General features: G+C 36.7%; 2 protein-coding genes across 3 annotated transcripts; one reads left to right on the top strand and one right to left on the bottom strand.

Moving 5' to 3' along the window:
- Positions 1-1,831: 1,831 nt before the first annotated feature.
- Positions 1,832-8,130, bottom strand: LOC135470302 (uncharacterized). Its single transcript, XM_064749158.1, has 3 exons — positions 8,077-8,130; positions 5,953-6,048; positions 1,832-5,420 (listed from the first exon to the last, which is right to left on the bottom strand). Exons 2-3 carry the CDS (start codon positions 6,043-6,045, stop codon positions 4,587-4,589), a joined length of 927 nt encoding a protein of 308 aa, XP_064605228.1. The 5' UTR covers positions 6,046-6,048; positions 8,077-8,130; the 3' UTR covers positions 1,832-4,586.
- A 411-nt stretch (positions 8,131-8,541) lies between these two features.
- LOC135470494 (tubulin tyrosine ligase 3-like) lies at positions 8,542-25,002 on the top strand. 2 transcript variants are annotated; one of them, XM_064749471.1, is made up of 21 exons: positions 8,542-9,002; positions 9,868-9,951; positions 10,794-10,920; positions 11,137-11,265; positions 13,105-13,280; positions 13,886-14,084; positions 14,301-14,368; positions 14,682-14,810; positions 14,921-15,035; positions 15,377-15,613; positions 16,916-17,055; positions 17,370-17,431; positions 18,539-18,690; positions 18,812-18,907; positions 19,131-19,275; positions 20,121-20,234; positions 20,625-20,730; positions 20,926-21,073; positions 21,363-22,055; positions 22,804-22,904; positions 24,877-25,002. In XM_064749471.1, exons 1-20 carry the CDS (start codon positions 8,859-8,861, stop codon positions 22,902-22,904), a joined length of 3,165 nt encoding a protein of 1,054 aa, XP_064605541.1. In that variant the 5' UTR covers positions 8,542-8,858; the 3' UTR covers positions 24,877-25,002. The 2 variants fall into 2 exon arrangements, with proteins under 2 accessions (XP_064605541.1, XP_064605540.1); XM_064749470.1 differs by lacking the exon at positions 24,877-25,002 and having other exon boundaries at positions 21,363-22,883.
- Positions 25,003-25,267: the final 265 nt, after the last annotated feature.

Below are 25,267 nucleotides of genomic sequence, written 5' to 3' on the forward strand. Positions count from 1 at the left end.
CTGTGTTTGTAAGTTTCAAACGACAGTCTTAACTAGTACCTGCTCAAGCAAACTCTCCCAACCAGAAGGGACTTAACAAGCCCATGAACAGCAGCAAGACCCTTGAAAAAATGTTGCATTCATGTCTCAATGATGTTGATGTCTGATACTTTCCTTTGAATGATTCTTGAACTGACGGCTGAATTTGAATGTAGTGAAGGGATTGTTGCCCTTTGGAGGAACTTGTCAGACAATGGAGCCAGCGAGGACACTCACAAACTTCCCACTGGTTAACTCCAAGGTATAAGTGCAGCATGATGCCCATATTGATTGATGTAAGATGATCAGGCTTACCGACAGAGAAACACTGAATACATGTACGCCTCTATATGTCAAAGACAATGTCTTGCATAATATTTTTTGAGTGGTGTTTTTACACCGTACTCAAGAATACTTCACTTATATGACAGCGACCAGCATGTTGGTGGGAGGAAGCTGGGAAGGTTGCTGGCAGAGGAATTCAGCATGAGCTGGTCTTGAACTCACAGCGACCGCCTTGGTGAGAGGCACTGGCATGGTATAACCACCTGGCCACTTCAATCCCTCCATGATTTAGTATGTTCATGGTCTTACTGAGCTCATATTTGAACATCATCAAACAAAATGTTTCCCTTTTCAACATCATGTGGCCATGCATGTGAACTATCAAAATGTAACAACACTCACAACACTTTTATCGGTGAAGGAAATCCTAAAATTTCACCTTTGTACAGATATAAGATGAAATAAGGTTCTTCCACATCCAAGTTAAACAAATTTGATCAAAATAGCTTACCTATGACCTAGAAACAAGTTCCAACATGTCAAAGAAAATGCAGTCCTTTCTAACAAGACATACGGGAAATATCATGGTTTTATTGTGCAATAAGTACATGTGTAACTATCCTAACAAAGCACTATACAAGCAAAAAGCAGGGAATCTCTACTAACAAAGATTTGAGTTTGAATATGTTTTGCAATTAAATAAGTTCTATAAAAATAAAATCCTGAAAAAAAAAATATTTTGTAAAACCAGCTGGCAAACTGCATATGCTGTGTAACATATATTATCAGATGTCACTCGTGGATGGGATAAGGAATTAAACCTAAAAATTCACAAAGCATGTATAATAAAATCAATGGCAAAACAACTTCGTGTTTTAGATCCTTGTAAATACATGTACTATAACCGGGGTCAGTTTTATGAAGCTCACACAGCTGCGTTTGCCTTTAAATATACCATGACGACCTATGTTATAGAGATTATAGAGTGCACTTCCCTAATTTGTATATAAACTATAAACTGATACTGATATAAACTGATATTGCAGGTCTGAGTAAAATCCTCATGACAAAATTACATGTAGTCTTTTTTTCAGATTAAAACTAACTAATTAAGTATTATGATGCTAAAATCACAAGGTATCATGTTGTCACACCGGATATATCATTAGCATTCAATAATTGACAATAGCAACATGTGCGTGAATATGAAGAATTCTTCACCAAATGCAATGCCTAGAGCAAATAGACATCTTTGGCACGAAGCATGAGCCAGTCACATACATAATCAACTTTGGTACTTATCGTAAACACTCATGTTTAAATACTAAGTAAGCACTCATAGTGGTATATTGTGGTATGGCGTGCAGACTTCTTGGGTGATGAAGCTGCATCCAATAGGTAACTATATCTACACACAGTTATTTACGGATATACCGAAGGTCACAGATGTAAATGGTAACATTGTGTTTTTGGATTGCTTAAGCCAAGATGTCGAAGCTTCAGTTATCAGTTATCCTGACAATTATTTATTTATTTATTTATTTGATTGGTGTTTAAAGCCATATTCAAGAATTTAAACTTACATGCCGGGTAAAGTTTATGGGTGGAGGAAACATGGGTGGCCAGAGAAACCTAATGACCTTCATTAGATTCCTCACAAACCACCTGACGTAAAGCCACATCTGAAGTAGCAAGAGATGGATTTCAGCCTCAGACCTCATTGGTCAATGGTCAGACAGTTGTCACGATCTTTAACCATCTGAGCTTCTGGAGGCCCCATTTAACTTATAATACCGTAATTTGTGTAGACTCTGAGTTAAATAAAACATCAGTCACCTCAGTATTAAATTCGGAGAACTGAGTGATAAAATTGTTCTCAAACAGAATTTCATAATTTTAAAAGTACAGCAAAGAGGATCTCTTTCTCATAATGCACTAAGGCATAACCTTATGAGTTGCTTCAACCTTTCAAATTATTGGCAAACATGCATGAAAATAACTGCTCAACTCACACACGTGTGAAGCAAACAGCTTTGTTGAGCCTACAAAACAACAGACTCTTATCAAAGTATTCAATATACCAACTGCCCTATGAAATTTGAAAGCTGAGCTAAACAAAACAAACAAAAAAAATTTTTTTGAACACTGATTGTGCAATGTCACATTTACTTATCTTTCTCAACAAAAACCTGCCTTACTTTCAAACTGCCAGCAAAAAATCATTGTTACAGAGTGGTAAAACTACTATTTGCTAGTAGTACTGCTCTTCAAAAAAACACAAATATGTTACATTCTTAATAGATAAGCTAATCAATACTCTGTTTTTTATTTGATGTGCAATAATATGGGGGTGATATTCAATGTATGTGTACAGGCACCAAAATGAACATCAGAGTAACATTAATTATAGTTTTGAAGTTCACAATGTAAACAATTCTAATTAATTCATTAAACTGATTAATTTTCTACATCATACTCAAGAATATTTCACTTACACGACGGAGGCCAGCGTTGCAGAGGGTGGAAACTCGGCAGAGCCCAGGCGATACAACAATTCTTTGCAGTGAACAAAACCATTATAACAAATATGATCATTCGTAATAATTTCGCCAATAATTGAGAAAAAGTGTAAAATCAATAGTACAAAAATAAATGTACTCAACCACAACAGAAAAAAAGATGGTTGCTCTGAGATGAGCTGAAAAAACAACAACAGGATTTTACAAACGACACATACAGCATGTATATCCTGAGGTCAAAATGTCCTTCAGACTGACAACCTCTACAAAAACTGAGCTCACTCAATATGATTCAAAGGTGTGGAATGAATTACATTCCATTTATATCATTGTGAAACAACGTGGAAGCAGATAAAATACAACATTCAATATTTTATGTGTGTAGAATTATGCCATACTTACGATGACCTATGTTCAATTTGAGGTCATTTTAAAGCTCTTAAAAAAGAGAGCCTGACTGACTATTTTGACCACTGATGCCTTGATCTCCAAGATAGCATTAACTATTTGTGGTAGGTATTGCTCAATACTAAGAGCGTGGAGACACACAAAATTAGTTCTACGGTATCTAACCCTACTAGAAACGTCTCTTTCGCTACAATCTAGACTTTCTAAATATATTTGCATACATATACATATATATACACAAATACATAGTCTAAATGGTTACTGGCAAAATCAATTTAAACTGTTGTTTTATGAGCAAAGTAAATTTGTTCCAGGTCATCAGAGAATATAAAATAAAAATAAAGCTCATCTTATTTGAGGGAAATGTAGACTAAATTTTCCTGTTCAAGATATATTTACACTGTCAGAAAGCCTTAAAAACAGGAAAATCATAAAAACACCAAACCAAACCAACTGGTAGATTTTCATTTTCATTCCATTTTTTTGATTTTTAAGCATTCAAAAAACACCAAAAAAAAAACAATTGGTGTCGCCTTAGTGACAAAAGGAACAAATTCTCCCTTCAATAATCTTACCATGCTATCATGTCAGATTGGCTTACAGGTTGATTGGTCCCATTTAAAAAGTGAAGCAGTTCTTCATACACATTCTTGACATGAAAATATCACAATAGTATTAACATAACATATTAAAGTCTTTGGTGGGTTTCTGTAGGTGGAGACAAGAAATAAAGAAATCTAATACCTCGAAGTGAAGAGAGGCAAATGATAATGTCAACATATGTACACACCAGTAATGACAGACTAGCAGACCGATGGACAGCATCATGCTATCATAAGACCTGTTATCACTGATGGACATACTGAATATGGGCCCACAGGCCTTGCTACATAATGCAAAGTGCAGTTAGACAAGATCAAAAATTCACAAACTTTTATTTTTCTGTATATCCAATATGATTATTGATGAACGTACCACATTTTTAAAAACAGGTTAGCATGTATTAATGTATTTTTGATTTTCTGGATCATTGATTAAGATTTCCACAATATCATTGTTATTACTGTGAGCCAATAACCAATGGAAATAACCTTATAAGCTTTTATATAAAAACGAATCTGAAAAATGACGTCTGATCAACTGGTTACATATGGTTATAAAAGGGTGAAAGGTAACGAAAAAGAGAACAAATAAATGAGAATAGAGGGGAACAGAAATGGACTAATATTTTCATCAGTTAAAAATTGCTTTACATTGTAAATATATATGTATCACAAATTCTATTTTCTATACCAGTAAGTAACTTTTGAGCATATGTCATGAAAAACACTTGAAAGATCACATCTGGACACATCTCTAATCACCAATACTCTCATAAAAATCAAGGCTGTACAATGTATAATAAATATACATCTTCAGCTTGTGTAAAGCAAAAAATATCAGCTGCAAAATGCACAGGACAGCGAGCACAAGAAACACCATTCCAATGGTTTTCCCTGGTGCGTTCCAGTCTAGAACTCCAGGGTATAGTACGCGGTTGTGGTCCCCACTCCAGTATATGGCACTGAACAAAAGGTATGCAAGACCATAAATAAAAGGATATATCACATGCAACAATCGAACAGGCACTGGACTTAGGAAAAAGTCTATGATCAAACAAACAGAGTTCAGCCCATGGAGCTGCAAATTGTCATTATCTATTCCACCTGAATGTGTCATTTGAGGCCATAGGAAAATGAAAAACATCAGTGTGACCATCGGGACAGCTGCAGTGGCCATGTCAAAGAGAATCCAGAGAACCACCACATACCAGGGCGCACAACGTGTGCGAACTATAACAGGGCCTTGTGTGCCATCTGTACTGTAGGAATCCCCAGTTATCTCCCTTTGATTTATCCCTTCATGCATAATGCTCCAATGTTCACTCCCTGCCCGTGTGCACAACCATGAATGGTTGTATGAGAATCTGACCACGTGATACACCACAATGGCCACAGTGGACATGGTGAGGTGTAAAGCGAGCAGTGTGTATGTCCAGTTTGTCAGCCAAGCGGGCCAAGGGATGAATGTCCCAGATCCACCACTGACATCAATGTCCTCGTAACGGATAGCAGTATATATTAGCCAGAAGTCCACATACACAGTCAGAAGCACTTTGTATATAATGACCAACACTGGGGGCATTCGCCACTACAATGGAAACAGTGAGATTCTGGCAAACACATACCATACTTTTAAATGCAGTTAGGTCAACATGTTTAATCAAATAAACTCCAAATATTGTTTTAATATGACTCAAAACAGCCATAAATGCAACTTTCTCTTCACCAGAAATCTGATTTATTTATTTGATGTTTTATGCTGTACTCAAGAATATTTCACTTATATCACGGCAGTCAGCATTATGGTGGGTGGAAACCCGGCACAGCCCGGTGGAAACCCACAACAATCCACAGGTTGCTGGCAGACCTTCCCACTTACGGCCGGAGAGGAAGCCAGCATGAGCTGGACCTGAACTCACAGCAACCGCATTGGTGAGAGACTCCTGGGTCATTACGCTGCGCTAGCGCGCTAACCAACTGCGCTATTATCATATATTTACAGGACAAAGTGAGTTTTTCATAGTATACTGTGGCAATTAGCTTTACTTAACACTGATTACAGAATGATATCAAATACATGAAAGCCTAGTGACAGCTATATATATGTACATCATACATACATGAGAGAAAAATACTCTGTCATAAACAACTGTGGAGAAGCAAAGCTGCTTCAGTTGGAACTCTGCCCGAAACACCTGACTCAAAACATCCATTTCCTGGAATTAAAAATAAATGGGTAATATTTATATAAATGAGTAATATTCGTATAAAAAGAAAAGAAGTATAAAACAAAGAATTACACATTTCCACACAGTGCCATTTTTTAACTCCGCAGCCAGAACTCTTGTGGCAATTTCTGTGTAAGTTATATTATTACAACAAAACATTCATATTTTCTTTGCAAAGATAGGCAGATTGACATCTCTATGTACAGGAATAGTCTTTTGATCATGACAGAAGAGAAACTGCCTTTATCAGGTTGCATGATGTGCTCTCCTACTGCAGAGGACCATCGCCTTTGGCCTACTGAGCATCAATAGATCTGAATGGTCTTTTGTGCTTGCATACAGTTGCAACTTTCTCTTTACAGAGAATGCCATTCTTAAAGAGAATGTTGGCTGGAATAAAATTTCTGTTGCCCATCGTCCTGTCGCAAGTTTGCATTCCACACATGGAGAACGTTAGTTCAACTTGTCCAATTCAAAAGTTAAAATACCTGGTTTACCGTTGAAAGATGGTTTACCAATTATGGTTATGGCATATTTACATTTCGGGTGTTGTAGGGAATCAGTGCACATCAAACATAACATAGGGTTGAAGATAGGGTATTTTTAGTGAAATTTTTGTTGTGGATCTAGGTTACAAAGAAGTTTGGCCATAAGTAAGTATTAAACAAGAGTAAGTTCCCTTCAAAACACTGTCTGATATATTCCAACAATTGAGTCAACATGATGTATGGTCAGCGATTGTCGTAGGGATGCTGTATTATTATTATGCATGCACACACTTGATCTGGGTCGGATTTTGAAATTTACACATACATATTCAACCAGATTTTTCAATATCAAATGTCCCTTCATAACATCACTAACATCTGCCAGCAACCTGACGACAGTCATGGGTTTTCCTCAGTTTTTACCAAACTTAATGCTGGCTCTTGACCTATACAGTAAGCCTCTATATGGCCGCAAACACTAAAGGGCAGAGTTATCCAACATTCTATTTGGTTTTCTTGGAGTGAAGTCCTGCCAACTCGCATCTCAGACACTTTTCTCATGTCTACTGCAAAAGTACAGGTCAACACAAATATATGTGTTACCTAACCTTCATTCCTCGAATGTAGGACATTGCCTGCCTCGAAGATCATCACCCCACGTTAAAATGAAACCCATCTGTCACCTCTTGTGTGTGGAGAGTTACCAATGAAACTGCCTTAACATAGTTCATGTAGCCTACAACTGCTGCAATGTTTCACCGACACAAATGAGTTCTACTAACCACAAAATGTTCCACCTGTGTAATCAAGTCACTTATTCAGTTCTGCAAAATTTTAAACGGGCCAAATGCTTTGAAAGTCACTAGTCATTGTCTACATATGTGACACGAAAGCCATTGCAGGTTTGTTTCATTTGAACATGGAGCAATGATCTTCAAGACGAGCAGGCTGCATAGGAATAAAGGTGAGGTCGCGAATGTCTGTAATTTTGCAAGGGACACCACATAATTGCCTGAGGTGCGAGTTGAAGTTGACAAGAAAATTAAACAGAATATAGTATCGTTCTGCCCCATAGTATTAGCAAAGATGTAAAGATATGGTAGGGCTAGTATAGGTAAAAGTAATACCGTAAGTAAAATATTCATTACTGTGGCGTAGAACGCCTTTCAAAACAAACAAAAAAAATAAACCACTGCTCTTTCGACATGAGGAGGTTAAAGACACAGACTGTACACTCGTCAACAATCAGATACATAAACATATTACTCACACGGGCACTAACTTGTGAACTTGTTAAAGGTGTGCGATTGACATAAAAGCTTAAACAAAATCGAAACTGGCTGAAAGAACACTCTGAACAGGCCTGTTACAATGCAGTGTATCGGTTGACTTGTTGAACTATGAACATGCCTAAAATGTTGACAAAAATTTAACAAACTGCAGATTTAAATTTTACCAACAATCAATTAAATCTGTCACACAGGGCTTGTGGGGAAATAATACAAGGAATTATTGTTTGATCACCCACCAAATTGCCCAACTGTTGCTGCAAATTACACGCTTTTGGTCCGTCGAGATGTAATGATTGTATGACAGATATGTTGAACCTGCATCATGTGCCACAGTCACGTGGTATGAGGAAATACGTTTCATAAAACCTTGACACACCACATTTGACACGCCAAATGATTATAGGCATTCGATATTGTATGCCCCAAAATCTAACATTTTTCTGTGTTCTTCGCTTGACAAAACTCAGCACATATTATCAAGACAGCATTCCTGCACTGAAATAAGAACATTAGTAACATTTACTAAAAACACTGGAATTTTAGAACAACAGCCAACCGCGCTATGATTTGAAATGAATCATAGCTTTGACAAATCGGAGCTTATCGGACATTGCCGAAGATGGGCGAATCGATTCACCGATAACAGCCGAAGAACCATAATGGCGCGCGTCCATGGCGACGGGCTAGACGCATTTATTTCGACCGTGTGGCTTTCGGAACAGCGATATGACATAGAATGGGTTAACACCTCGTAATTAGTGGCTTGTCAAACCCTCAGTAGAGGAGTTAGGAGAAGGTCAGGTCAAATAGGTTTCGTCTTGCACTAACAGACAGCATAACGCGCGCAAAGAAAGTTTGCTCCCCCCCCCCCCCCACCGTGTTGTCGACTTGCAGAAGTTGACAACTTGATGGCGTGCAAATTCTGGCCCAGCGCTGTCAAGTCAACCTCAACTTCTTTTGGATCCATAATTTACGTTCACGAACATAGTCGTTCAGCGTCCTGGGTTCTTCAGCTAGCATGAATCAAAGTAGAAGTAGTAGCAATGAAGGTCTGTTCACATTCAAACCCAAACTCAGTCTGACAAGCACCAGGATTGTGGAAAACATGGGGACAGACTTCATGGCTAGACAACAAAACCATTTGGAAAAGCAGAAAAAAATGGTAAGTGTGTTTGAAAGGCCAGATGGATTTACGTCGGCTGTAATTTGTTAAGAAATTGTCTCATTATGTTTGTCTTTAGGTACAGTATATACGGTGCATTCCATCAACAACACATAGTGCGGACTCTGTGATTCTTTTTTCTTAAGTTCAATTTATTTTTTGTTAAAAGTACGTATTGGTGACAGAGGTGGTAAGTGATTTACTATTTCAGATAAAATGCGCTTATAGACTGTACTATCGACACAACTACAAGTTTTCCTATTCAAGTGTACTGGTGCTTAGGAGCTTACTGTCAGTGATAAATTACTCAATCTAGTACATGTATGTCAGACCTATGTGCTTTTTTTTTCTTGTTTATTTTGCCTGAAATATTAAAACTAGCATATGCTTTGTGCTTCCCTTGGTTTTTGGCTTAGTGTACCACATCAGAATTTTTACGTGATTTAAGGACTGGATCTGGTTACGAATGTAGGACACTCATTTATATTCTTTACTTTCAGTATGTCCCTTTCGATATAAACCTTGACACTTGCACAGTGATAGCCTTGTATGGCAAAGGATTGTTACATTACACTTTTTTGTAATGTTACAGTTTGCTCTATGATGTTATCTGACTATCCTGAGATCAATTGGAATATTACACAGCAAGGTAGCAGCTGAAGTTTTGCCAACCAAACACTGTCGCTGTGTAGGCATCCTTTTTTTTTTTTTGGCACCAAACTCGTCTTCTGACTAATTAGAGGGGTAATGATCTATTGCTGTTCTGTTAAATGTGAAATACACATCATGCTTAATCTTTTTGATCTACAACAGTAAATTTATTTCATCCAGGTATTATGAATATATTTTAAATTTTATATTCTAGCTGGAAAAAGTAGAGCACCCCCGAAATGGTCAGCTTAGCCCAATGGGAAAGACAAGGAAAAGCAACAAAGAGTGGACAAAAGATGTAAGTAATGTCTTTAAGAAGGACTTTTTGTATTAAATTTCATGTTGTAAATATTTGTAATCTAAATAATAGCAAGGCTATACCACTCCTTACTATTATAGAATGACATCATTTATATGTGTATAAAATGTTTATTATTACACACCTTAGATGGTTTGTCTACCTGCCTGCCTGTCTGTCGCTCAGGTTTGGTTTCTGTTCCATAACTGTGCCAAAAATATGTATGTTTTTGATAAAAAATCAACTAATGTGACCCTTCCATGTATGTCCTGTCAGGTTTGTATATTCAAAGTTATCATCATTGGTTTTTGTACAATGATTACTCCAAATATTCTACGATTTTTATAAAATGTTGAGTGCAGATTCATTTTGTGTAACCTTGTACAGATGATGCCTTTTTATGGGATGATAGGGCTATTTAACCTATATTTTAAAGTGGGGTTTATTTCCTACTTTAGACTGCTGCCAGAAAACAGTATTATTGATTAATGATTAATGTACTGGTTGCTTTGTATAATTTCCATTGATGTATATTCATGGCTGTGAAATGGTATTGTAAAGCCACAAAGGGATCGTATACATATCTTATCTTGAAAATGTCATACTTGGTTTATATTGACTGTGTTTAATTTATAAACATTGGATATAAGTCATTCAATCTGACAAGAGCATTGCATGCACCAATGCGCATAACATATCCATAAAACATACCCAAGTGTGTATCTTGATTTTTTGATGTATAAGTGCACCATATGTTAACTATAATTATGGGCTGCATAGTACACAGCCGCTTCTACTAGCATGTGCTTATTAGTGTCAGTCATTCTTTTTATTCTCAACAGGGAAGCTATGCTGACCAGGATGTGCAAAATGATACAAAATCAAAGATCCATGAAACATCCTCTGATGAACAACTCACAAAACCAACAAAAGAAAAGATCTCAGCAAATTTGCAACGTATCCTTGACGGTATTTATACACCTATTACGATATATTGTGGACATTAATATTTTATTTGTCAGAATAAGTTTCTATATGAACTCTGTCATAGTTGTGGATGTCCATACATTGTGTAAGGAGGCCTATAGATTGTTATAAGAGGAATTATTATTTTCTGTCGGTAAGGAATTTTTAAAAAAGAAGAATATCTTTGTAAACTTCTTTTTGTTTTCATTGTTTTTGTAGGACCTTACGCTAGTGGCCACCCTGACATGGCACTAAAGAAACTCCGCCCTCCTGGTACCTCACAGCGACCTAGGTATCCTCAAAGTAGACCCCATAGTGACGGAGATGATTCAGATGATGACAGAAAAGGTTATTATCTGATATGTACATCAGTTGCCTCAAATTTTACTCCATTTCTTCATCATGAGAGGATTGTCACATGAAAACTTATAAGGAAGAGCTCTTAAGCCAGAACCCTAGAGGCATCCTGGTGCATTCCTACTCTCTCTATGACACGCCCTAAAACCTTATGGCTTTAGGCTTTGTCGAAAAACACCCAGTTTTGTGGTACAAGTGATGATTAACACAATCATCGTTAGCCAGTGAGCAAAAGGTGCAAGCTGAAAGCCTTTCCTTTTTTATTGGTAGAGGTGGAGGTTTGTCTCCATTATCATTTATCTTTAACCCAAACATAAGATGGCCATTGAACCATTGAACACAAAGTTAAATAAATTCACAGAGAAACCTATGTGTATTGTTTGTAAGAAACCCATATTGAAACAGCTCTACATGTAAATTGGAAATAAAATCTACAAGGCACTATTCTAACATAATCCAGTGGTTCAAACTTTGAGTCTAACTGTCTTCTGCCAAGGATATGAAACAAGAAAAGCAAAATGTTTCGGCTTAGGGTTAGTAGGTTTCTTTCCATAGATCAGTCTGGATTAGCGGTCTGTGGATCCCTGCACAAGGATTTGCATGGTGTTTCAGCAGATTCGTGGACTATAGGGCTACGTCCTCTTCGTGAGGAGAGTAGTGCATTCCAGACTGGTGTTCCAGTCTTGATGATCAATCAACTGTCCTCTTGTCAGATCTTATACTTCAGAGAAGAAAGCATACTTTTTCTTGAATACACCATTGTGTCTTGTGAAGGTGTTTCGGCATTAGAGCTTTTCCCTTATTGGGTTGTCATTAAAAAAGATTGATTAACCTTAAAGAACTGTACATGTACTCTGAAAGGAATTGATAATTGTGAGATGTTGAAATGTGAAGGGAGGAATATACCATTATTGAATTTGATTTTTTGTTATTGCTATTTCATACAGTACTCAAGATTATTTAGTGAGCAGAAGTTAATTTAAAGGCAGTGAAAACTGGGTACTCTCAAGATGTTGATCAACGATTAATTACAGCTTAGAATAAATTTACAAATGTGCACAACGTGACAGTGAAAATGTTATTTTTGTAACATGCCATGGCTGTTTACTGGAAATCTATGGAATGTTATATGATGGAGTGGTTTACCACTATGATAAGATATTTGATTGTGCACATGTGTTTTAACATGTATTGTCAAAAATTTAGCAACATAATTCTTCAAGTGATTGTACTAGTATGCATGTTTTCATCTTTTCTTTGTGGTGTTTTCTGAAGTATTGACTTTGCTCAAATCACCAAGAGGTTTCCTGTCTCAAACATAGTGTGAAGAATGAACACGTTTACATGTTAAGGAATTAGTGTAGTTATTTCTTGAAGTTACTAATCTTAATCCTGTATTATGTGTCTGGTTTTACTCGCTAACCCTGCAGTATCCGGATCAAAGGACATCTTTGGGATAGCTATTAGTTATACATATATCCAGGAGCATGTTTTGCTATGTTGCATTATTGTTTTGCATAAGCATATTGAGAAAGATTATGATATTATTGGGTAAGATGAGATTAGTATGTTGTTCAGTGCTTTAGGTAATCCTAGCAAAGGGGTTAAGCTTAATTATGTCAAGCTTGAACACAGCACCTTAGCTTTGCCTTGTTCATATACTTCATAGTCACACACAGCTTGTTTTCAGTCAGTACTAAGCATATTAGTGTTGCATGTTGTACACTGGTACATATCATATACGTACCAATACCTTAATATTATTCTCAATATGTGGCAGTCTGCATAAAAACGTCACAAGCTTCAGCTGACATCTTGATTTGTTTAAAGATAATCAACCAACCAGTCAGTCCTGTGTGGAGCCTGGAATGCTAGGAAACATGCGCAGCAAAACTATGCCACCCCAGCAAACCTTAAACAGGCCCAAGTTAGGTGGTCGAAGATCAAGTTATATGACTGGAGACAGGCTACGAATGGCAAAAGACCTGGTAGATAAGGCAATAAGGGTAGGTGCTTCAACAGTTGTTCCTCAGACATATTGCTTTACCCTCCCTGGTGTGATCTGATTTGAATGTAAAGTTTGTACTTCGTAAAACCTGAATTTGACGTTAATAATTCTCATACGTACAGAAGGAAGGTTTGTTAACTTAAAAATGAGCCTGTTTTATTATCTTGCTTCAAAACTTTTATGTGTATGTTTATCTTTCCATCTGCCTGCCTTTCCTTACCCCTTCAATTTTGAGCAGTATGTCCAAAACTTTTCTGTGCATTAACATGAAACTTGTGTTTTGAAAAGATACTTTTAGCATGCACATTATTATGGTGCTCAGTCATAGTTTACTTTTTCTGTGATTTTTCACAAAACCTGTCTGTGACTTTGTTTCTCTGTACATCTGCTTTCTTGTATAGACTGGTGTGTTCTCAATCTGAGATGCATGATCATTGATGTACTTTCACAAGAATCATATGTTGAGCTTGGCTTGCTTTTTTGCTTGTTTTCAAATTTATAAGAGAATAAATTTTTGTTATTGCTGATCAGCAGCACTTTGTAATGACTTCTGTTGTAGTGAAGATCTTGCATGTATGTGAAGTCTGGCCAATTCATTTTCAGTTGCGTAAAGTGTTCACCATTCAGGGAGGGTACTCAGCTGTGAGAAATAGCCTAAGGCGGCGAGGATGGATCGAGAAGTTCTACAGATTAACGGTGCCAGTTAAGAAGCCACCAGGCCACAAGCGGAAACGTAACTCCGAAGAGGATGAAGATGATGATGCTGACGATGATGATGATGGTGATTGTACTGATGATGATGGTAAGATTAGAACTTTATGAATTTATAAATCAAATGAATGATGCTTTACAGGTTTATGGGTTGGATGTTTTTTCCCTGAAGTTTACTATTCCATTGTTTGTGCTCATAAGAAGCAATAAATTATCACTACTGGATGATTGGTCAAAATAAGCGTACATGTACTTCTCACAATGATTATAGTTTACATCTGAATGCAAACTTTGTTCTGAAATTCAGATGGACATAAACCAGAGGAGCCCAAAATCCCACCATGGGAAGAAGAGGAGGGCATCTATGGCATAATGGTGGGTTGAGTCCTGAAGAAAAAAAATTTGTACCATGATAAATGGTTCATGAGGCACCACATAGGCTTAAAGGACTTCAGCAGGCCTGAAACCTACATATGTATCTGCCTTATGTCCACTGAAGTGTTTTGTCTATGGCTGTAATAAAGAAATGCCATGTAGGCTGTTAGAGAGAAAGCATATGATATGGGGAAAGGTGTTTATAATAGCAAGATTGTTTTCCTGTCATGATGGTCATTGCTGACTGTGCTGAATGATACCTTTGTATGTGGAAGTATGTGATAGTTACATATATGACCCTTTTACTTTTCAGTCGAGGATGGTGCGGAATGTTAATCCATCATTTTACTGGGTGCTCAAGCGAGATGCCATTGATTACCGCTTTCTTGGCCGAGAACAAATGGTCAACCATTACTGTAAGGCTGGATCCTTCACTACAAAGGTAAGATTAATATATGGCTTTTTTAGAAGGTTCACAGGATTTGTCTTAAAAGGACTCATTTTATATGAAACATTTTTGTAATGAATTTTGTTTTGTATTGTTTATTTAAGGTTGGTCTTTGTGTCAACATGAGGAATGTGCCATGGTATGAACAGGCAAACCCAGATGTCTTTTTTCCACGTTGTTATAGGCTGAGTCACAATGAAGATAAGGAAGCTTTCATTGGTAATGAGGACTTTACCCATAATGCACTTGATTTTTCATAAACTGTAAATCAAATATCATGTTTGGTGTATCATTTTCCAAATTTTTATTTTATAATAACTGCCTGCATTTCCTAAAACTATGAGAATGATCATTCATCTGTTAATAACCAAAATGAATGTCATAGTTTTTTGTCTTAATGCATATGTTAACTTTGTCATTTATGGCAATATTTTCAGCATTTTTTTCATTATCATGGATGAATGTAATGGTACAATATCCAGAGATTCTCTGGATTAAATTTATCCTATTTCTGATAACTTTAATCAGATGAATAACTCTTTCTTAACTGTTTTTTCCAGATGACTTCAGACTTACATCGTGTATAAATATCATCAAATTGGTTCTCAAACAAGCTAAGGATGGGCCAGAATTAGAGAAAGAAGAGGTGGCAAAACCCACTGATTCAGAAGATGGTGCTCCTCCTGCCCCCCAGAAATGTGACAATCCAGAGTGTGCCAAGCTGTCTGAAGAAGGTGGCACAGACACAGTTTGTGAACATATGAAGGCTGTAGAAGATGCACCATTGACTCCAAAATGTATGACATATGAATCCATTTTTATGTACTTAATCTAAATTTCTGATAATTTTATTCTCACTTGAATGGAATGTGTTTTTGACTCACTGACAGGTTCATTTGATTAATTAGCTGGGATGCATCATGCACAGATAATAATCGGCTGGGAGTGATCATTGCCAGTGAAATGACCTAAAAACCACTGATATGATATGTATCCACCTTTGTCTTGAATGCCTTTATCCTTACGCAAATAGCATACTGAGAAATTTAACAGTTTTGCTATATTACTGAATCCTAATGAAACAGAATGATTACTCTGGAACACGTCATTTTAGATAAAACAGACAGTGTGATCTGCGTTTTTTGTGAAATAGATTTTTTTCTGTAAAATTAGATAGTGTTTTCTATGAAAAGGATGCGAGTCTTCATGTTCTTCTTGCAAGTGTTCAGCTGATCAATTTGAACACCAAACACTTTATTACTGTCAAGTTACATGGGTAGGAAAAAATTGTAAATAGAGAAAAAAAACCCCATAACTAAAGTTTCAGCTATGTTTTTTTTCGTGTGCATGACTTAGTAGAGATCTTTATTAAGTTGTGCGCACAAGGTCATTACAAAGATCTCTTGTGCTCGACTTAAAAAAAAAAATTTTGAGGGCACGATGCAACAGTGATTTTGTGTGCACAACATAATTGTGCATTTCAGTGGTTCAATTATCTCAGGAGCACAACTTATTAAGAAAAAACATAACTGACTCTTTGAAAGTTGTATGAGTGTGTTTTTTTTATTTAGATTTTTTTTCTTTCCATGTCACTTTTACAGCTCTGTACAAAACCCAGTCAAGAGTTATTTTCTTACCCACATCCCCACTGTGCCATTTACTTTTGACTGACTACATGACATTGCTTTAAAATGTCTGAATATTTGTGTCTGAGTTAAATGAATCATCCAGTTACAGTAATACTTTCTTAATGCTTGAAGTGACCATCACAGGAAAAAAATATTTCAATTATGGAAGAGGAGTGCATGTTGAATATTGATCAATACATGTATAAAGACGATCCATTTGCATGTACAGTAAAAATGTATAATTGAGTACTGTAAATATCTTTGTTAGGAATTGGATAAGAATTAACAAATAGCAATCAGACTTCCATCCAGGGTATATCCTCACCTGTGGCATGTTTAGTTTGGCAGTTTTGGTATCAATACAACAAAATGTGGTATAAACAATACATCAAAGTTAATCAGGAATAACTCAGTACTTGAATAGAACTACAATACTCTTTTTAATGCAACCCATGCTCTTTCCGTCTGCAGCCAGCAAAGCAAAAACTGAAGAAAAGAAAAAAAAGAAGAAATCTGTGATTGTGCCATTGAAGGCATTGGAGAACTCCATATCAGAATGTGAACAGTTCCTACGATCCAAAAATCATGATGACATTGATGACCGAGACAGTGTAAGTGATAATAGCATTGGTACATTTATGTTTGTCTTTATTTATACTTACAAGTAGAAATTTATACTGAACATTTGTGTTTATTAAACCTAAAACATTTGATTTCACATTGCTCTGTCACTTCCTTAATTCTGTCTTTAAAAGAACCTGTGCCTGTTTTTTTTCTTCTTCTTTTTGGGGTTAATTTAGATAACCTGTGAATATAGTTAACTATATTTTCAGGTTTTATCTGATGCAAAGCAACCAGCTCTCTTTTCCTTTCTGTTGACACTTCATATATCTGTTCATGTTTTATTTCTAAATTTCCATTTCAGACTAAAGAACTTTCTCCTCACAACTGGAATCAGTTAATACAATGGTTCTATATGCTAGCTCAGTAAGTGTATTTATTATCTTTCATTCTGTCTATAATGTATATCCCGAACAAATTAGCTTTGAGGAAACTTGTATGCATATAGATTTACCAATTGGTCTTAAACTCTGCTGTTTATACTGCACATTTCAGTCTTCAGTGGCCCTTCTTACAAGGCTTTCACGGTCAGATACAGCCTTCTAATTTGGGCACCCTTTCAGCCGGGGTCAAGGGGCTGCCGGCCATGAAAAAAAATAGCGTAAAATTTTGAATGGCGCAGTCGGAGTACACAAGTTTTCTGTACCTGTTTATCCAGGTCTCATTGCCCTTATATTTTTTGGGACAGTAAGAAATCGTCCTTTTCCTCCACCAGTAGATGAAATCAAATTGGAAGTACGTTTCACACAGTGGACATAGCTAGAACTCCGTCCTTTTCCTCCACCAGTAGATGAAATCAAATTGGAAGTACGTTTCACACAGTGGACATAGCTAGAACTCCGTATATTGTGCGATTGGCCAGTTGTTTTCAGACTACCAGGAGGCATTTTGGCATTTTGGCCAAGATGAGGCTACACCTTGTTCCTACGCACCTCCAGAGTCACAAGCTTGTACAAAAGTACAAATGTATTATAAACACACGAATCAAAAGACGGAAGCAAATAAAGATTGGGAATGAGGTAAAGGGTTGCACAGTAGTCGACAGTGCAAATGTACAACAAACGGAGTTGAAACGAAAAACCGCTCGTTAAATTTTCTCGTATTTGCCAATTTTAAATTTGAATTGTTCTTTGAATTTGGGCTCTTTTGTTAAGTTTATTTAGGTGTTTTGGGATATTTCTTAATGTGGGCGCTAGTTACCGGCATGAGAATCGTTCTGTATCTGACCCTGGTTTTGCAATATTATGTTCAGCCAATTTACCAAGAGTTGTCATGAATGTTATGCCAGGTGCATGTTTTGACTGTTCTGTAAGATGAGCCTTAGAGGTTTTACAAAATATTGATGTATAAAGTCTGCAAACGACTAAAACTTACAAAAGAAGTTCAGACTTGCAAGTAACGGTCTGTATGTTGTGTCTAACTGTTTGTTCTGCTGTGAGGCGTCATACTTGTGATACTTGTTTTTTTCTACAGTGAAGGTGGTGTGATCCCTAATGTGCCATTGGAGATGATAAGGCAGTGTGAAAGTCTGCTGAATCGTCTGAAAACCCATTGCCCTCAGTTGGAAATGGATGGAGCCAAAAATGTGTGGATTGTCAAACCTGGAGCCAAATCAAGGGGTAGAGGTACACGTCTTTACATGAAAACTCTTAGCCAAGCTGCCTTTTATCCTGAAATTCTTTTGAAACATTAAGTTTTGGTTTGTATGAGTGACTGACTGACTTTAAATATTCATATGCATTACAGGAATTGTGTGTTATGCCAAACTTGAAGAGATGCTGAAACTGGTTGACTCTCACGTCATGAAGAAAGAAGGGAAATTTGTTGTCCAAAAGTATATTGGTGAGTTTAATTAATCTTTCAAGACCTCATGAAACCATATATTTGATTGTTAATCAGAATGTGTCATTTGTGTTTTTATTTTGTATCATCTTAAATTCTCAAATTTCTGATAAAAATCTGTAAAAGACCTTTAATATTTCAACACACCTTAAACATTGTACTACTCCCTTATCATTTTTTATGATGTGGACTAAAGTCAGTAATTGTTGTGTACTGATTTCAGAGCGGCCCTTGTTGATTTACAACACCAAGTTTGACATTAGACAGTGGTTCTTGGTCACTGATTGGAATCCTCTCACTCTGTGGTTCTATCAGGATTGTTATCTCAGATTCTGCTCACAGGAATACACTCTGGATAAGTTTGATGAGTATGTCTTAACTTTTAGTCATTAGCTTAAGGACACAGTATATACCCTAATTCCTCAACCTTTGTGCATACATGGGGGCACCTTTTAGTGCAATTTATGCACATTTTTTAATTTCATTTTGGAGACAAAACAGCATTGATTGGATTGGCCAATTCCGAGCTTCAAAAAGCATAAATTTAGGAGTCTACACAGAATAATGCCTTCATTACTATGCTTAAATAAACACCATGCCAATATGTGAAAAGGTTGAAGGATTACAGTACATGTGTTGGTTATCATTCTTGTGACAATATGGATCATTATCATTACTGTCGATATAATTTGTATGTACTGTTTTTGTGTCCTACAACAGGTGCAAAACATCATTATCACAGTGTGATTTCTGGAACATGCTTTCTGTTCCTATAACAGACATTATGACTCATTGCCACCCTGTGACTTCTGTAATAAATACAGATTGCATTATTCAGTGTATGTATTATAGAGCAATCCTATGACCAACAATAACATTTACCACTCTTTGACTGCTATGATAACGGTAGCTTAAAGTACATCAGAAAAGTAACTCTAAAATTAAGATTATGCTTTAAGAGAAGTGAAAAACGTTGTGCTGAATTTTGAGAAATAGATTTCATTTTGAGGCATATTTTATTGGGGTAATAACCCTTCTATTTTATGCATGTTTTGTGTCAGTGGACAAAAATTTTCAGAAATGAGGTCATTGATGACCCCCCATTTGGTACCCCCCTCCTACCCAAATCGCTCATAAACTGAATATTAAGGAATTAAATCTAAACGTTCCATGTGTCCTCTTATTTCAGTATTAAATCACACCTCTGTTTCAGGTCAATTCACTTGTCTAACAATGCCATTCAGAAGAACTACAAGAATGGCCCACGATCCACCATGTTGCCACAGGAGAACATGTGGAGTCATTATGAGTTCAAGGAGTTCCTCAAGTATGTTCACAGACAGTCCATGAAATGATTTGTTTATTTCTTTGATTGATGTTTCATGCCGTACTCAAGAGTATTTTAAATATACGATCTCAACCTCAAGAATATTTATGCACATACATGATGCAGGTAATGCTTTATCGTGGGAGGAAACTGGACCGACCAAGGAGAAACTCATACAGAAATGGTGGAAGCATTTATAATGTAGTGTCTTTTGCACTAGAACAGCTTTTTGAATTACAATTTTTAAGGTCTTTTTTTATTATTATTGTTATATATGGAGAAATCATAAAAACTCGTTTAAATACTAGGTTTAAATGAAATTTTGTAGAGAAATTTTGAGAGAGAAATAAAAGATGTTTCTATACATAGAACATTGTGGTTGTGTTTCAGCAAACGTCGCCAAGGCCACAAGTGGGAGGAGCTGATCTATCCTGGCATGAAGAAAGCTATCATCTGTGCTCTACTGGCCACACAGGACCTTGTAGAATATAGAAAGGTAACAGTCACTCCCCCAATAGTTAGGAAATATAATCTAATTGTTCAGCCACTTAACTATTAGTTTTGCATTCTGCCTGTTAAATAAAACAAGTTAGTCTGAATTTATGCTTACTGATTTATTTTTGGTGTGACAGTGTTAAAAATAATACCTGATGGCATATGTAAGTTCATTGCTGTGTGTTCATGCTTTCAGTTTTCATTTGAGTTGTATGGAGCTGACTTTATGCTTACCGAGGACTATAAGCCATGGTTGATAGAGATTAATTGTAGCCCTAGTATGGAAGCTAGTACTGCAATCACTGCTGAACTTTGTACCAATGTTCTGGAAGACACCGTCAAAGGTAAAGCAGCCTTCAGATACAAACCTTGGAGAACTAATACCTAGTTGGTTAATTAACAAACTCCATTTCTTTTTAAAATGCCTTTAAAACATACCATATCTGTAGATTATTTTTGTTATGAATAATTGGAATGTTCCTGATCCAATTGTTTGACAATGGTTTTGTATTACTTTTTTTTCATTTGCTTCAAGTGCCTTCAAAAAAAAAAAAAAAAATTCCTGTTCAGATTAAAATATATTGATTTCTATCTTGTTTCATTTGATTCATTTTATTCTTATTCTTATTTCAGTTGTAGTTGACCGTCGATTTGACAAGAATGCTGATAGCGGGAGGTTTGAGTTGGCTTACAAACAGTCCCCAGTGACAGTCCCCCCCTACATCGGGTTAAACCTGTCTGTAGATGGACAGGGAATCAAGCCACCCCCAGCTGTCAAAAGCACAGAATCTTCCTGTAGTAGGCTGCATGAAAGTGCTTCTCAGGAGGAGAAGGTTGACACTGATAAAGTGACAAAAGCCTCTGACAGAGATGAAGCCAAGTCAGATGAAGAAGGTGAAACTACTGACATGCCTGAACAGAAAACATCAAATCCACCCAGCAAGAGTTCTTCAGCCACAAGGGATCTGCACAAGAGAAAATCACAGTCAAGTCCTTTTAAGACAGCCTCCAAGATGAGCCAGGAGAGCATTCAGTCAACCCAGAAGAGTGCTGGGACGACAAAGTCAGAAGCAACGTGGAAGAAGGAGCGGGCTGTGTCACAGTCTGTAATCTCACAGACCAATGGTGTTTCGAAGAGTCTGGCCTCACCTACCTCCATGTACACAATCACAGGTGGCAGGAGAATTGTTTCACGAACGTCTGTGGCCAATAATTACCCAGTTGTGAACACCAACCAAGGACAAAAGGAGCAACAGACATTACAAGTGAATACAGTTGATAGCAAAACCTTGCAGAGCCAGTCTTCTACATCAGCACCAATCAAAGGTAACTTTGATAAACAACATGTGCATTCTGGTAAACAAAACTCTTTCCCATTGCCTCCTAAAATACGCCGCCTTCGCCCATCAAAAAAGCAAACTCTTCAGCCACGGAGGCCAGAGGTGATGATAAAGTTGCCCAGCCTTCCCTATGCAGATATGAACATAGAATATAAAGGGGGAGGGACAAGACTAAAGTATTTCAACCAAAGGCCTGTAGTTAATCCCTATGTGTTTTCACCTGGTAATTTAGGCCCTCCCAGTAACAGTGGTGTCTGGGTGAACCCATATGTATGAAAATATGTGGTCATGCACATGAATGGGTTGATTCAACCCATCATTTAATACCCCTACACAGATTTTTGGTTAACTGCATTTTTATTTCAAACTACCTTAATGTAATTATAATATGATAGAGACAGAGAAACGAGATTATGAATTCTCTTTCACTGGTGTGCCATGATGTGCGATTGTTTACACGGTTGTCTCCCTTATTGCTACCATTCACATTACCATATCGTGTCACATGTGAGAATTTTTTTCCTTCTTCAGGTGTGCATTTTTTTACTGTAAATGTACATTTTATATGACCAAAGAGCCTACTAAATACCTGTAATTCAAGCTGAATGAAATTGGCTGATATTTCAGGAGTGTTTAGGCTCGCAGTACTGCAAGCATATGACTTGTATGATGGTCATGCAGAATTGACACATTTTGCTGCTAGTTATTCAATCCCTAAGCTTTTGTACTTAAAGGACGGCGGCGACGCAAGAAGCACTCAGTAAAAGTGATTGGCACTAAGACCTCTTGTGGTGCGCTGGTGAAACTACCGATTATAAAGGTCCAGGTGTTATGAGTAGGTTTAACCTTTGACACGATCCTACTAGCATGCACACCTGATTCTGCTATTCACTGATTGCTTAATCTTCCTGAAACCTGCATGTTCCTCTGTTGATGTTGTGCTTTTAGTTAGTTATATACACCTTTGCTTTTGTCTGCATTTATGTTGAATTGTACAAATGAGTCAGATGTTAAACACATCCAAGAAAATTCATCATAAAGAGTAAGTAATTCTGCTTGGCACAAGTACAGATATGTGGCCAAGGAAAGTATAGTATAAAATAGTATTTTAAAAGTTAAAAGTTTTGAATATATAATTTTAATTGTAGCCTACACATATATGTAGAGTAAAGTTATGTCCATTATTATTGAAAGGTGTAATTGGAGCATGAAAGCAAGCAACACATTAAGTTTACAACCTAGCACACACAGACAATATTTGTTGTTGAAAATAGGATTTTTTTGATTACGGTGTCAAATGATCTGAAGTATCAGTAACCTACACACAAACATTTGTTTGTGATCCATTTTCAATGATTCCAGAGCAAAGATATGGTCACATGATATGTTGATGGCCATGTGGCCGCAGTATGTGTAACATTGGTACTACATGTAGCCACCATTTTGTCTATACTGACAAGACATTTCCATACACTCTGATGGGTGATGTAGATGACGGCAATCTCTCAAAAGTTTGAGAAATTTTTTTTTACTGAGATCAAGAAATCCTGTCTTCGAGCTTAATGATTTCAAGATTCTGGTGTAATGATTTTATTTACTGTTCCTATATAGTAATATAGTTGTATGCTTGAAACCAACAAATTTCCTGGTGTGCTTTGCATATTAGAACAAAGTAAGTTTCCAAAAAAAACTGAAATGTGTTAGATGGTTGTACCTAGACAGTTAGACTTACAATGTACAGGTATATTGTAGTTCAAGCTGTTTACCCAGTCCTTCCCTTCCTGCTTAGGGCATGTGTGTACATGTATATGTACTCTATTCACTACACCCATGGGCACATGCTTTATGCTGTGTTGATAGGTCATAAATACCAGAAAAGGGTATTCAGTAACGCTTACAATATATTGTGTGAAAGTTGTTTGTGTTCATTGTGAGATGGTAAGTATGTGTAATACTTGAGAACATGCCAATCATAAAAGTTCACAATATATGAAACATAAATTTTCAGGAGTGTCTGTTTCTAATAGGCTGGGGATGGTTATTATTTATTTGGTTTCTGTTTATCTCAGGCATGTAATTTATTTGTTCTTTATTTATTACTTTGACAGTTCACTGTCAAACATAGTTATCCTGGGGTTGTGTGTCTTCATGTTTGCTATCATATAATGCCACTAACTGTCATTTAACATATTTAATACCTCGTTGTTCTGTGATGTGATGTGATATTATGTGATGTAATATTCCTGTGTCTAACATTGCTGTTCTAATTTCTGCAAGTAACAAACCAGTAATTGCATGTCATGAGCCAGGTTTTAACAATGACATCTACTTCAAAGGCATTAGGGCCACAAATCACTGTGTGATTGCACACTGAGCAACATCTATGTACCTCTCTTTCATTATAGACATTTGATATGTGATAGCAAAAAATATAAATAAATAACTTATTTTCATGTTCAAAACTGTATTACTGTCATTTAACATAGAATTACTCAAATCTACAGCTTCTGCTAAAATTATTTATAAAAAGCATAGAATATTTTCAAAAGAAAGAGAAAAACAAAAGCCCTATAAGTTTATGTGTGTTCAAGTCTTGTAAGAGTGTCTTTCAAATCATTTCTTTGTTTCACACAATCATAAATCTTTACCTAGCATTGTAAGCAATTCTCTGTAAATCTATGTTGGATATCTTTACATCCTCTTTTTGTTATTCCCATAATGTATAAAGATTTGTTTTGTGATAATTAACCTGCTTATCTGATCTGTCGCTTTGTGCTGTTACTAATACTCATGTTCATCATTAACAGGAAACTCCTCCCGCGGGGCTCGCACGGGCATGTGTGGCAAATGTGGTGGGGTGATTCTCAAGCGTGACATGCAAGGCGTTATTGTAGCAGCTCGGTTAAACGAAGATGGTGAAGACTGCTGTGAATATAATACTCAAGCAGTGGTCAAGCATCTTAAAACAGAAAGACATAATGAGAAGGAGAAAGGACCTGTACTTGTCCTACCAACTGCTCAAATCAGCCAGCCATACAGGTTAGGCCAAGTTCAGGTTCCACCAGAAGTAGTCCCAAGAATGGAAAAGCCAGAGTATTTAGTATTGCCACCAAAAAGTTTGCAAGATCAAAACTCTATTCAGAAACAACTGAGCTTAACCCTACCTTCCCCTCCCTCAGATCAGCAATCGCCCACCTG

This window comes from Liolophura sinensis, chromosome 7 (genome assembly GCF_032854445.1).
Source record: "Liolophura sinensis isolate JHLJ2023 chromosome 7, CUHK_Ljap_v2, whole genome shotgun sequence".
Lineage (NCBI taxonomy): Eukaryota > Metazoa > Mollusca > Polyplacophora > Chitonida > Chitonidae > Liolophura > Liolophura sinensis.